Below are 13,339 nucleotides of genomic sequence, written 5' to 3'. Positions count from 1 at the left end.
AAAGAAGGACATATACAGTGTTCTGTGTGCTGCTAAGAAACAGTGTGACAGTGCACTCCTGTGGTCACTTACTGTAAAGACAACTTTCAGGTTGTTGAGCATGTCGATCTCTTTGGGGAATCCTTGGCTGCCCCAGCGCACCAGGTAGTTCTCACTGCATAAAGATTGTTAAAGCGTTAAAACATCATATCACAACATATCTTATTAAAATCCTTCACACTTACTCAAACAAAAATGAAATCTGTTTCGGTGCATGTAAATATTTCCATGTACAACGTAGAATCAGAACAAGATAGAAACGGTATCTCTGTCGGGACGTGATATTTTATGATTTCAGGGAAACTGATTTTTATTTTTATCTTTTATTTCAGTTTTGCCCTGACAGACGTGGATCTCATGATACCCAGAGCTGCTGCCTAGTAATTTACATTCAAGTACTGAAAATACATTCCTGCTACTGTCAATAGCATTTTTCTGACATTCATTCCTGACAGGCATGTATCAGTGTGTGTGGGTACAGAGAGAGAGGCAACTCAAAGCTGAGAATAGTAATGAAACCCTACAATCTGTAGAAAGAAGACGGGTGTAGAATAACATCTTTTGAGACAGTGGCAGCAACAGGCTGAAAAGCAGAAAACGTCATGGTTGGTAACAGCAGAAAAAAAGCTGTGGTTACACTGGGCAGCTCCCAGTTGTTAGAGCAGCTTCAAAATGAGTTTGATGGTACATTGACTTGAAATAGTAACTTCCTAAATCAGTCCCAACAAGTTCAGGAACTGTAGATAAGTTAAAAAACATGTTTATCTGCAATATTCAGCGAAGCTCTTCTCGTTCAAAAAGGCGGGGATCATGGGTAATATTCACCGATCAGTTGTGTTTCAGTTCAGTTTTTGTTTCCTCTCTATATTCTCTTGTGTGGAAGATCATCAGGACAGACAGTGGATATGCACTGAAAAAATAAGGTGATCGATCCAGGTCTATCTTAATACTCCCGGCTGCTGTGGCAGAGTCACTGATACCCAGAGAGACAGTGAGTGACAGGCCTTAGCATCAGCTCTGTCAAACTCCACATAGCGCTGCCAGTCAGTATGCACTGCCCTATAATTTGTGTTTTATGTATTCTTATTTTTGGCGTAGCATTGTTCTAACTTAGCGGGGTTCAACAATAGGGAAAAAAGAGGACGTGAACAGAAGGAGAAGGATATAGACACAGGGAAATAGAGAAGAACAGAGGAGGGTGTGTGTGTGTGTGTGTGTATTTTCCAGGCTCAGAGGGATGGATATGACATAAATATTTGAATTTAAAGTTATTTTCATTTGTTTCAGACGGAGGAATATAGAGAATCTTAGTCACCTTTGCCCAGTAGGTTATGTGTCGTTAGTTTGTTAGTTAGCAGGACGACGCAAAAACTACAGCAGGGATTAAACTTGATGGAAGGATGTGCTATGGGTTAGGAAGGTGGTGCAGATCAGGTGGTGGAGCCAGGACTTCAACATTAACATCAGATTTTAATTTAAGTTTCAAATGAAAATGACGCTTTAAATTCTGAAATCCACCTGAAAAGAACACACGTCTAAAAACAGCAGCATCAGTATGAACTGCAACACATAAATAATGCATTTTAAATTTCACGCATCAGGCTGAAAACTGAGGCTGAGCGAGGAGTGATACCTGATGATGGTCTGTTTGTTGGGGTCATAGAGGGACATGAAGAGCTCGGAGTCCTCTCCAATGCGGCACACAAAGTTCCTGACAAAGACATAGAGGCTGTGGGTGGGGGATGATTGGATCCGTGCTGATATCCCGCTGAGGTCCGTCTGGATGTTAGACTGCGGGGGAAGACATTCATTTCAGGAGGTTACGGTGTTAGAACAAGAGTTTACCAGAATAAAAATGCAATTGGAGAAAGTTCATGATAAGATCCTGACAAATCTGATCAGCTGGAGTAGCATTAACCTTAACCTGGGATGTAGCTGCATCATTAAGATTGTTAGTTTGTCAAAGAGGAAATGAAAATATGAGTAATAAACTCGCAAGTAGATTCTTATTTATCAATCAGTGTTGAAATGTGAAGTAAGCTGCTTGGAGCTAAAGTGAAGTCAAGGAAATTTGCAAAGAAAATGAGTTCTTAAACTGGCGGATATGATTAGTGCGAGGTAAGTTTATTATCCATGAAAATTTCATTAAGTCTAACTTTACTAGTTTCTCATAAAAAAATTAAAAATAAAAATTCTATGGCATGAATGTGATTCCACCCATATACCTCATTACATTGAAGGATAAGAACCCATGGAAAGGAGGGAACGGTTTCTTAGGAGAGATGCTAATCTAGTGCAGACAAATCACAGCAAAGTTATTCAATCAATCTAATTATGACGACAACATCTGCCATCACTTCCCTAATGAGAGCCTCTATGCTCCCGGAGACCCAAACTCTCCTGTCTTACACATCTGCCTGTACCTTCTCCTCTTTGATGCGTTCATTGATCTTGGTCGTGGCCTCCTCGTGAGCCCGAAAGAGATTGATGACGCTCGCCTGCTCTGGATCCAGAATGTTCCCGTCCTCGTCTCGAACGACCTGGTCCAGCTCCAAGATCCTGGGGTCAGGAGGAGAGGGAGGGTTCATGGGAGGTGAAGAAGGAGACAACAAGCACAGGTGGAAATCGAAGAAGCACAGAGGGCTGAGGAGAGGGAGGACGACAAGAGCGAGTCCATCCTTGAACAGTAACCATATAAAAGCGTAAACCTGTAATTCTGTTTTGGGGCAGACGTACTTGTTGCCGTAATCAATCTTGGAGGTGACTTTCTGCTTGAGCTCCTTGAATTCGTCTGTGGGCAAAGTGCCGGACAGGAGCTGGGAACGCCACTCCATTAGTTCCCACATCAGTCTCGGGACCTGCTTCACACGCGTCTCTTTGTTGGCCTGACAAGGAAGATGTATGGTGTTACACTCACACACACACACTCAGACACAAACACACACACACAAAGAGTGGTTTTGCTCATTAGTTTCTTTTTTACCACAAAGAGCTGCTTCCATATGCTTCCCCACTCCCTTAGTGTGGTGGTCACCTCCTTCACCAAGGGCATCTCTGCAGACATCACCACCTCCTCATTTCTACACACATAAATACAAATGTTACAAATACAAAAAAACCTTTGCAAAAAGACAAAAGCTGTTGTTTTTTTTTAATCCACTCACCCTCGTTTTTTAATGACGACCTCCTTAAGGTGGACAAAACTGGCGGGGAACACGCCCTAGAGAGGAATGAGAGTGTGAGGACATGAATTATGTTGGAACTGGGACCGATCCGAAACTCTAGAAAACAAGATCTATGTGATGAATGAATAAAAGTGGTTTATGATGATGCACAGTCTGATGTCACACCAGAGCTCTAACCTGTTGGGCTTTGTTCCTCGTCAAGTAGCCCCTGTACCACCCTGCAAGACACAATGACATCTTACCATTGTCACACAGACACACATGCACAAACAAAAACATGTGCACATACACATGAAGTAATTACCTCCCCTGAGGACATTATGCTTTTTCCCACATTCATTTGTTTGTTTGATTATGAGCAGGATTATACAAAAAAAACTGCTGAACAAATTTCCATGAAGCTTGGTGAAAAAATGGGACATGGGTGAAGAAAAAGCTTTTGGTGCAGATGTGGAAAGTTTTCTCCATTTTCTTAGATTTATTTATTATTTTTTTAATTCTGACATTTTCACTGATTTCCCAGGAAATAATGAATAGATCTTTAATGAAATTAGACATGTGTAGGGGACTGAGATCAACGAGTTCTATTGGGTGCAAATCCATATAAAAATATGGATCTAGTGAATTTAAATGTGGTTTAATAAAGGACCTGAGATTTGAGTTTTACTGAGTGCTATTCTAGTTTTTTAAGAAGCTTTGCTTATAATATGGGGAAATACTAGTTGGTTTTAGGACATGTCTATATCTTATGTATAAAAAGATTATTCAGGAGAATCACATGATGTAAACAAACAACTTTATGTCTATGTTTTGAGGTTTTCTCACCATCACAGACTTCCTGGATGTGAACAGCATCGCCCACCTCCAGAGAAAGCTGCTTCTCTCCATTCCCGGCAAAATTCCACTTCACTGAAAACAGAAAGTGTTCAGAGTCTGATGAAAGGCACAGCTGAAAAAGTGAACAGAGCCGAGAACTCTGATGATACGAATGTTGGCACAAGCAAATTAGATTTGCTGGTGAAGTTCTGCAGTTTTTTGCAACCTTGGCAACAGTCAGCGTTGGCGTCAGGCAAACACGTGAGAGCAAACATTTGAACTGACTGTGATGATGACACAGCTACAGCAGCAGAGAAGAACCTCTCTTTCAAAGGAAGAAATCTTAAGGTAAAATAAAAATTCATTTGAAAATGAACATTGCAAATAATTTATTTATTTTAGTATTTATTGTTATTTATATTAGCCACTGGTTCTGCATTACTCTGTATCCACTGTTTTCATTTATTTGCAATACACTTAAAACATTATCTATTTTCACTAATGTTTTTAGACTCAATAATGACAAGTGGATTTCCTTCTGGACAAATAAAGTCTTATATTGTGTCAAATATTGCAAATGCACAATAATTATAAGCTACATGTAAATAAACATTTACAATTTCATACATGGTGTTGAGTTGTAGACTTTGACAACAGTCTCATTGTATTTATTTGAATATTATTTAGCAGATTAATGCATGTGTAAAATAGTCAGTTATGACCTGTGCTTTACTGTCTGAGTATTATTGTAGCAAAAAAGCTGTAAAACTATTGTCTGTCTGCACTATAGCTCACAGGTGGAAATAGTTTGTGAACTAACTAACGGCTGATAGAAAATAAAAAAATAAAGGTCTTTCTATTTTCACTCAGACATAAATATTCACATTCACAACGTTATGCTGATTCAACTCGTCTTTTTAATCTGCTATTTCTGCAGTTTTCAGTTGTTCAGCTTCAACCTCAAACTTCTTTGCTGTTCATTCACTTCCTGTGTTTTAGCCTCACACAGACCAGGAAGATGTTTAGCTTCGATACAGAATATAAACTAAACATCAGATTGTGTTGCTTCTAAGTAAATTCATTAAGATACATGTGGTACAACTGCTACGATGAAAATCTTTGAATAGCCTCCCCTCATATTGTACGATACAAACTTTAAGTCCAATTTATTGCCTAGAAGTAATAAATCAATGCACCGTCTGCTCCAGGTCTGTGAGCTGCTGTGAAATAACAATCTGTATTACTATACTGTATCATTCTAGTCTAAAGTCTAAAAATCTCACCTTTTGTCAAAATTGCATATCTGGCAGCAACTAGACCATATTCAACCCACATAACAGAGACTGACTCTACTGGGAGGTTGTACTTGCACAGTAGACAACTTGTTACTGGTGGTAAAACAAATCTTTCAAGAAAAAAAGGAATAATTGAGTTTAAGTATTTATGTTCTTAGTAACATGTAGTGCATGGAGCCGAACCACTGTCACTCATATCTGCATCCGCTTAGGAAGAAAGTATTTCAGAGATTTTATCTGCAGCTATAAATTGATTCATAACACATAAACTTGAGTAGTGAAGTCAAGTGAAGTCAGTGAATATATCATTTTAGGACTTAAATTCTTTTGGGGGAGGAGGTATATCTGATGTGTACATCCTTTTCTGGAGGCCATGAGCACCTGCTCACATCCTGTCAAGCAGGAAGTGATGGACATCCATTTTTCTTATCCGTATCTTAGTTTGCCATCTCACTTCAACAGACACTAGAGTAACATGTATATGCATTTATACACAGTCACACACATGTGGGCGCATAATGACTTACCGACACCATACCGCTCTGTGGTGGTCCTCGTCCAAGGAGCCATGGCTCACGTAGTCCCTCACCTACCTTTCTCTCTCTCGGATTCTCCTCCAATTCTTTTGCTATCACTTTTCGCTAAACTTCTTACTTCTGCTTTTCTCTAACTTAAAATGAAAACACTAAGCCCATCCCCCTTTGCATCTCTTCCTCTTCTGTCTCTCCTCTCTTCCTGCCTTCAGACGGTAAGGGGAAGTGGGTGAGTTCAACAAGGTGGAGTTTTATAGCACCCGCAGGCCTGTGTAGTGTGTGCAGTCTCCATTTTTTTCATCTGATCTAACGGATGACTTAATGTGATTGATAAGTGAGCTGAAAAACATCAACAGCAGCTACACAAAAGGATAAAAAGTGATATCTTAAGTATGTAAAGTTACTTATGTTGTTAAAACACAGATGTATTTTTTCATTAGTCCAACTATGGAGAAAATAAATTCTACCATTTTCTTTTATATGTTAACAAAACCTGAAATAAAGCATCTGTGATCTCTTCTCTAATCTGAATAAAATGAGAAGCTTATTCCACACAGCGTAATGTTGTTAAACCTCAGGACCTCAGTAAAGTGTCTGCAAGAACTGTCCATTAACTCCATAAGTGTGCAGGTGTGTGTGTTTTTATATTCTGTTTTAGATTCAAGAAAAAAATGTAAATGATTACATATCTCCTCTTTCTACTTGTGGAGTTGGGAAACACATGAAGATGCAGCAGCTGCGATCCTGTTTGCAGCAATTTGTCGTCTCTTTGAGAGTACCTCATAATCTGTGGGTGCTTCTTCACTGAGCACAAACGCACCAGAAGCTCAAGCAGCAGGAGGAGAAAATATGAAATGAGGAGGCGTCGATTTGTCCCAGAATTTACTTGTTTTCACGAATTCTTTATAAGGAAGGTATTCATATCTGATCAGCTTCTAATTCTGAGAACATCATCAACACAACAAGCATCATAACATTCTGGGCCTTTTTAAATATCACTGGCTGCTTCCATGACTGTAATTATCGACAGAAAATATTTTTACATTTCTTTTACTGTATCATTAATGGGAGAGTATATTTAGCATCCAAATACTTATCTAAAAATAGTCTGTCAGTCCTAACAGACAGTTTGTCTATTTAGCTACTTTAAGATATGCTTTCTGAAGTTTCTCTGGCCAGCCCCCAAGGTAAAAAGTCAGCAGAATGTCCGAGTGTGACAACACAGCAGAAGATCCTCCACAGGATTCACAACAAGTGCAAAAAAAAAACCGCCACACACGTAGAAAACAGTGTCAATGCGATGTAAACAAAAATGGGATTTCTGTAGTAGAATTAATCTGTAACAGCCTGTCTCTGCCTGCTGCGCCACCCCTCCCCTGAACACTGCAGACATGTCTGTGTTGTTTTGAACGCGTCTGAGCACAGAACCTCCCGTTTTGTTCATGTGTGACAGGCAAATGCTGCGGACGTCCTCCGGAGTTCGTGTCTGAAAACGGCTTCTGTCAGCTCTGTGATAGCCTGGTGACCTGTAATCCCACTGTGCGCCCAATATCTGCTGGATTGGAAATTCTAGTTATGGTTGAGTGATGCTGCATTCGACATTCTTATCAAGTAGATGACATTTTGGTGTTTTGTGCAATAAAATTTTATCTTAGATTTGTTTCCGTTAATAAAAATGTATTTACTAGTATAAAACTCCATTTCGTCAGTTTTTCTTTAAAAAGTTTTTTCTTTCGATGGCTTTATTCTCTCCATCTGATGTGTCACTTTGAATTTGAATCGACAAATGACTGAGTCCATGAGAGATGATGTCATTTCTTTGCAAATCCAAAAGAGGGGGGTAGAGTCCTAAATCATTTTTCAATTTTTGATTTATTCTCCTGGAATGACTTCAGCTTATCTTAGCGAGACATGATAAATATTTTAAAAACACACTCTTGACCTAGACTGGCTACAATTAAACTTCATATATAAACAATTTATATTCAAATGCCAAAGGCATGTGAGCTACCACTGCCAACTGACTATTTCACACAGGGGCCCAAAGGCAGCTAAGCCTTAAGAAAAGCTATATCCACACAGAAGACATGGACTCAGTGATGGCAGGTATCCTCCACCAGCTCAGAAACCTCAGAAGATATTCTGTTGTTATGGGAACAAGAGGGAGGGGGTGTCAACACACTGAGTTTAACAAAGACTGAGAGGTGAGCCCAGAAACGTTAACAAGTTCAGTGTGTGCACGAGACAAGCAGAAATTCAGTCATAGAATTAATGTGAATTAGAAAGGGCGGGAGAAAGACAGGCAGATGTAGGAAACAGGAGACGAGGACAGAACAAAGAAATGATAAAGAGAGATACGTTATCACTGGTGGAACAAAACTGGGCCATTGTTGCTGTGACTGACAAGGAGAAATTAGGGTGGAGCTTGAATGTGTGTAGAAAGAAATAACGTAAAATGGAGTAAAAGATGAAGCAACATACAGACGAGGGAATAAAAAGAGGCAGCAGGCAGAGGGACAGTCGAGAGGAAAAGCACTAAGAGAGACAAAGAAAGATTAAGATATTAACAAGAGCTCTGGAAACTGAGACAGAGCCAAAGACAGAATGAGAACGATAAGGAAAAGGGAGACGAAAATGAACAAAAGGCATGAAAAGAGAAGTGATAATGACTTATGAATGTTGCCTGAAGGCCAGACGATAAATTGACGCTGGAAAGGAAAGAGAAGCCACATGCGGGGTCGGCCAGGTCACATGAAAATAGATACAAAGGCTGAGTTAAAGACTGCACCACAAATAGAGATGGATTTATAACTCCTTGTGACCCATCGGGGTCACTGACATCACTCCTATCAGACTGGTGCCAGTTCTCATAGATTTACCTCCAAAGTCGTCCAGGCAGCCATCAGAAAAAACCCTGAGTTATTAAAGCGTAAACAGAGCGGAGGCATGCGTGTGTGCATGAGAAACAAAAATCTTAAAGACAAAAAGAAAAAAAGAAAGATGCCTGCATGAAAAGCCGTTCCCTCCCACGTCTCTCCTCACTACACAGCAGACGTATTTGCCAGCAATTCCATTAGGCCTGAATGCAACTGGTTGCTTGGATTATTCAGGTAATACAGGCCCCGTCTCCAAAGGCCAGTGTTTGTTGAGTAGAACCCACTTTATCGCCGCCGCTGGCACATGCAAGTTAGACGGCATGATAAGAGAACTGAGCTATTAAAATAATTTCAAAAGCAAATTACAAGCAAAGAGAAAGAGAAGAATAATAGGAGTCACACAGAGAGTGAAAGAAAGAGAGAGCTTTGTGATTCAGTGGATCTCTCTCTCTCTCTCTCTCTCTCCCCACACACACACTCATTAGACACACAAACACACTTGGTGAGCGAGACTGTTTCTGTCGTCACTCCGGGAGCAGAGCAGAGCAGAGCGGCGGGGGCAGTCGTCACACAAGGAGAGAAGCAGCCCTGAGGTGAGTTGATCAATTCTTACTTTCCGTACATTCAAAAATATATAATATGTTTTACCTTCCCATGAGTTGTGTGTGTGAAAACATTATCAGTCCAGCTGTAAATTTGTAGCATAAGAGCATCATCAAATTTGACTCCGGATTTACTGCTGCACATTTCATCAGCCAAGCAAGAATGTTACAGAGAATAGTCATGGGGGGAATTTGAGTAATTGAATATTTGTCAGATTTATATCTATAAAAATATACTTTAATCATGCAGGTGTCAGTTTCAGCCTCTGTTGAATCTATTTTATGAGTCACAATTTCCATGTAAATATGAAAAGTAAAGGACGTGAAAGAAGCGTGTGTGTGTGTGTGTGTGTGTGTGTGTGTGTGTTGAGCGGCTCAGAGGATCAAAAGTTGCTGCTCTGAATTTCTCTCATGTTTGGGATTTGTGTAATAATATAACTAATTTGTTTGTGGTTGTGGAGAGAGTCCAGAGTCTGATCCTGTGCGAGCATTTCAACTATGCACAATGACAAATACACAGAGGGGTCATTTAATCAGTCCAGAAAATGAGGAAGTGAGATTATTTTCTGCGTTTGTGCGTGGGCATGTGCGTGTCTGCGTGTGTTTGTTCCTGTACTTACACATTTGTGAGGACCATTTTAAGCATAGACCCTAGTGAGGACATGGTAGAGGGAGAACATTATGTTAATGAGCTTCCTCACAAAGATACACATGATTTGTGTGTGTACGTGTGTGTGGGTTTAATGCTACAGTTGTTTCTTATCTTCTAATTCTACATTTTAACTTCACCTTTCCACTATCTCACATTAAGTGTGATTTTCCATGTTGTTTGACCAAGAGCTAGTAATATCTTGTTTCCTTTTATTTTCTTACACACAAAAGAAGAGTGTATAGAGTATGAATAGTTCATTAGAGTGAAATCATCCCTGTGATGTATTTTGGGGTTTGGCCTCCCTGAACAAAATGTCCTTGGCTTTTATGTCGATAAAGTTATAATTTTAATTTTTAAAATACATTCAACTTTCACTGCTGCAGCCTTGTTTTCTGTTGGTTGCTGTGATTTACCTGGACAAGAACACCATAAACCACTACAACATGATGGTAATATCCTAATTTATTTCATTTACGACCAATAAAATGTAGCAAATCGTGATTTACACATCTTTATCTGAGAGGATAACACAACACAGTGGATCAGCAGGAGCAGCCGCAATGTGTTGAGACAGGATGTGGTTTGGTGTCATGACTTGGTCAGGGAACCGTATGAGCAGTTCAGAAAAGTGCAACTGTGAAATATGACAGGAAAAGTGTTGAGTCTGTGTGTGTGTGTGTGTGTGTGTGTGTGTGTGTGAATGTAAGTGCTTCTTAGGTTGAGGTATGGGCGGGAGCATCGATTTGTTGACATAAAAGTAAGCGTGGCGAGACTGACATATTGAGGGCAATCCATCGCACCCAAGTGACCTTAACTTGTTTGTGTAAACAAGTCTGTTGATGTGTGTGTGTGTGTCACAGCGATGCATGCTGTTAGCGTCTATACATATTTTATGTGTCTGATCCCCCTGTCTGCGGACGTGTCTGTGGCTCAGTGTGTGTGTGTGTGTGTGTGTGTGTGTGTGTGTGTGTGTGTGTGTGTGTGTGTGTGTGTGTGTGTGTGTGTGTGTGTGTGTGTGTGTGTGTGTGTGTGTGTTGTTTTCACGCTTTGTCAAGATTCCACAGCTTCCCTCCACCGCTCAGGACACACAGCGGTTACCAAGCAACCTCCATCCCAGACCACTTCCCTCTCTATCCAGTGTCTCTCTGGGTCTCTCTGTCAAGGACAAAAGCAAAGACAAACAGGAAGACTTGCACACACCCTTGCACACGCACACACACACATTCATATCCACCCAGAGCCCAACACATACATACACACGCACGCATGCACGCACACACGCAGACCTCGGCACATTCACAAAAATGCAGACAGCTATAGATTATTTTGCAAAAGCAGAGGAAGTGAAAGAGCCAAGTATTCGCTGCTCAATTGAATTAGAATAGAATAAATGAAGCATTCAAACGTCTGATTACATTACGTAGCTCTGAAATAGCTTTCATCATCTGTCTGCCTTTTCAGTGTCACAGTCGACACTAAATACATTTTATACAGTTTAAAATCCTTTGCTTTCCCTTTACGTGTGTAAATCTATAGTTAAGAGCCCCAACTATCCGAAATACCTGTAGTTAGAATTCCACTCTGCCATTTGCATTTGTCTCATATTTGGACCAACATTAAAGACATTGCAGCAGGAACACAGAGACAAGCGATCTGGTTTGGTGCGTCATCTTAGGATCAACAGGTGGTAGATACACCAACTGAGGACAGAATGAATGCATGAAAGAAAGAATGAGTGAATGAATGAGTTTATTTCAAGTATCCTGACTAGTCTGTAGCAACCAAATAAAAAGGTTAATTTCACACCTGCCAGCAATTTAGACCTCGTCTCAATATTTCTGTGACTTGAGAGCGAAGGATGAACTCATTTCCCAGACTCTGTGTAAACATATACAAATACATAACTTTGAATTTGCTATAATATGCAAGATTACTGTGACAACTAATGGTGCTGAAGAGGAGCAAACATGGCTCATCCATTTCTTAAAAGACACATCTGGCGGGTAAAATAAAAAAAGGTCGCAGAACGGGAACTTGCTTTTTAGACCATCTTTCAATTCAGACAGCGGGTCCCAGCTGAGAGGCAAATAACCTCATTACTCATCTCTGAGCTCAGACCAGTTCTTTTCTGCCTGCACTTCATCTCAATACCCAAATTAGGCTCTTTGCACCCAGCCATTAACTGACTAATAGAAGGTCTATGTGGGGCAGAATTAAGCCCATTTACATCTCTTTGTGCTGGGAGATCGGAGACAAGGAGAGGAAGCTACAGAGGAGCTCCTTAAAGTTAATCACCTGTTTCATCCCACCAGGTGCTGAGTGTCACCTCAGATATTCAGAACTAGTCCTGGGGAAAAATCCGTCAAACACTGTCCTCAAAACCACACAACACTTTTCCTGTAGAAAACTCCTTAAAGTAGAGCAACCTTCACATCCTGTGGAGATCACAGTACTCAGCACTCATCACAGTCCTGAAAATCCATTACCAAGACACACAGTATTTTTTTGGGTTGTGTGTTGCTGTGGTCGTGCGCGGCCATTTCCATCGAGATGAGAAACCTGACAGTATTAAACAATAACTGTGACATCAACATGCAATAATTTAATACATGAGACAAGATGAAGCTAAGATGTGGATGAGTGAACTTTCATTTTTGGGTGAACTATCCCTTTAATGGCTGCAGTGCACTTCTCTCTTCCTGTCTGGTTGACTGTCTGAAGATTTTGCACAACACGAATGTATGCACATTGTTAAACCAGGCCTTGTTGTAGGAGAATGGATAACAGACAGTGAAGGGAAAAGAACATCATGGGTTTACAGTTGGACCAACTTTAAATAAAGAGAAAAAGTAGGGTGAAGTTTTGTAGTGAGAGAGGCCCTGGGAAGCATTAAACATGTTATCCATGTAAAAGCACACATCTTAATTATCATACACATTTCAGTGAATCTACTGGTTCAGGTAGTATATATAATAGAAAGCCTATCTTTCCAAGACTTAATAGTTAAAAACAAATGAATAAAAATCTGATTTAAAAGCAACACTATAGCCCTACAAGTGTACAGGTCTCCACATGGGAGTCTTAGCTTATATACACAGAAGCAGTAATACTCACCATCGTTTTCCATTAGAAACAACTAATGAGAAGTTTGTGAAAGAAACCAGATGGTCAGAAATAACGTGGCACACTTCTACATGACCGATGTATTTACTGCACGGCTGCATAACACTTAACATACTCAACATTAAGGTGAATGACTTTTGAATGTTGAAAGTTTGTAGAGCGACATGGTGCATCACGCGAGTCGTTTGCATGCTCGCATGTATAAAAAAAAAAGGTTT

At 40.2% G+C, this 13,339-nt stretch overlaps 2 protein-coding genes and 1 long non-coding RNA gene across 4 annotated transcripts in view; 1 reads left to right on the top strand and 2 right to left on the bottom strand.

Annotated features, from left to right (window-relative positions):
- The window catches only part of dock2-like (dedicator of cytokinesis protein 2), a 93,152-nt gene extending 87,080 nt beyond the window's left edge, over positions 1-6,072 (bottom strand). Inside the window, exons 1-9 of the mRNA XM_020085913.2 lie at positions 5,863-6,072; positions 4,050-4,133; positions 3,402-3,442; positions 3,204-3,259; positions 3,023-3,119; positions 2,776-2,924; positions 2,463-2,598; positions 1,673-1,830; positions 73-154 (exon numbers count right to left, since the gene is read on the bottom strand). Coding sequence (XP_019941472.1) covers positions 73-154; positions 1,673-1,830; positions 2,463-2,598; positions 2,776-2,924; positions 3,023-3,119; positions 3,204-3,259; positions 3,402-3,442; positions 4,050-4,133; positions 5,863-5,905 — 846 coding nt within the window. The 5' untranslated portion in view covers positions 5,906-6,072. The remainder of the gene's footprint in view (positions 1-72; positions 155-1,672; positions 1,831-2,462; positions 2,599-2,775; positions 2,925-3,022; positions 3,120-3,203; positions 3,260-3,401; positions 3,443-4,049; positions 4,134-5,862) is intronic.
- A 410-nt stretch (positions 6,073-6,482) lies between these two features.
- The window catches only part of hrh2a (histamine receptor H2a), a 13,670-nt gene continuing 6,813 nt past the window's right edge, over positions 6,483-13,339 (top strand). For both annotated transcript variants that reach the window (XR_011244088.1, XM_069531848.1), the window contains exon 1: positions 6,483-9,337. The gene's annotated coding sequence lies outside the window, so the exon portion shown is untranslated. The remainder of the gene's footprint in view (positions 9,338-13,339) is intronic.
- The window catches only part of LOC109627481 (uncharacterized), a 23,540-nt gene continuing 19,568 nt past the window's right edge, over positions 9,368-13,339 (bottom strand). Inside the window, exons 2-4 of the long non-coding RNA XR_002202599.2 lie at positions 11,805-11,876; positions 11,561-11,698; positions 9,368-11,153 (exon numbers count right to left, since the gene is read on the bottom strand). This is a non-coding gene — a long non-coding RNA (uncharacterized lncRNA). The remainder of the gene's footprint in view (positions 11,154-11,560; positions 11,699-11,804; positions 11,877-13,339) is intronic.

Source organism: Paralichthys olivaceus, chromosome 9 (assembly GCF_024713975.1).
Source record: "Paralichthys olivaceus isolate ysfri-2021 chromosome 9, ASM2471397v2, whole genome shotgun sequence".
Taxonomy (NCBI): domain Eukaryota; kingdom Metazoa; phylum Chordata; class Actinopteri; order Pleuronectiformes; family Paralichthyidae; genus Paralichthys; species Paralichthys olivaceus.
Note: the sequence above shows the minus strand (reverse complement) of the source record. Positions and strands in the feature narration are given on the sequence as shown.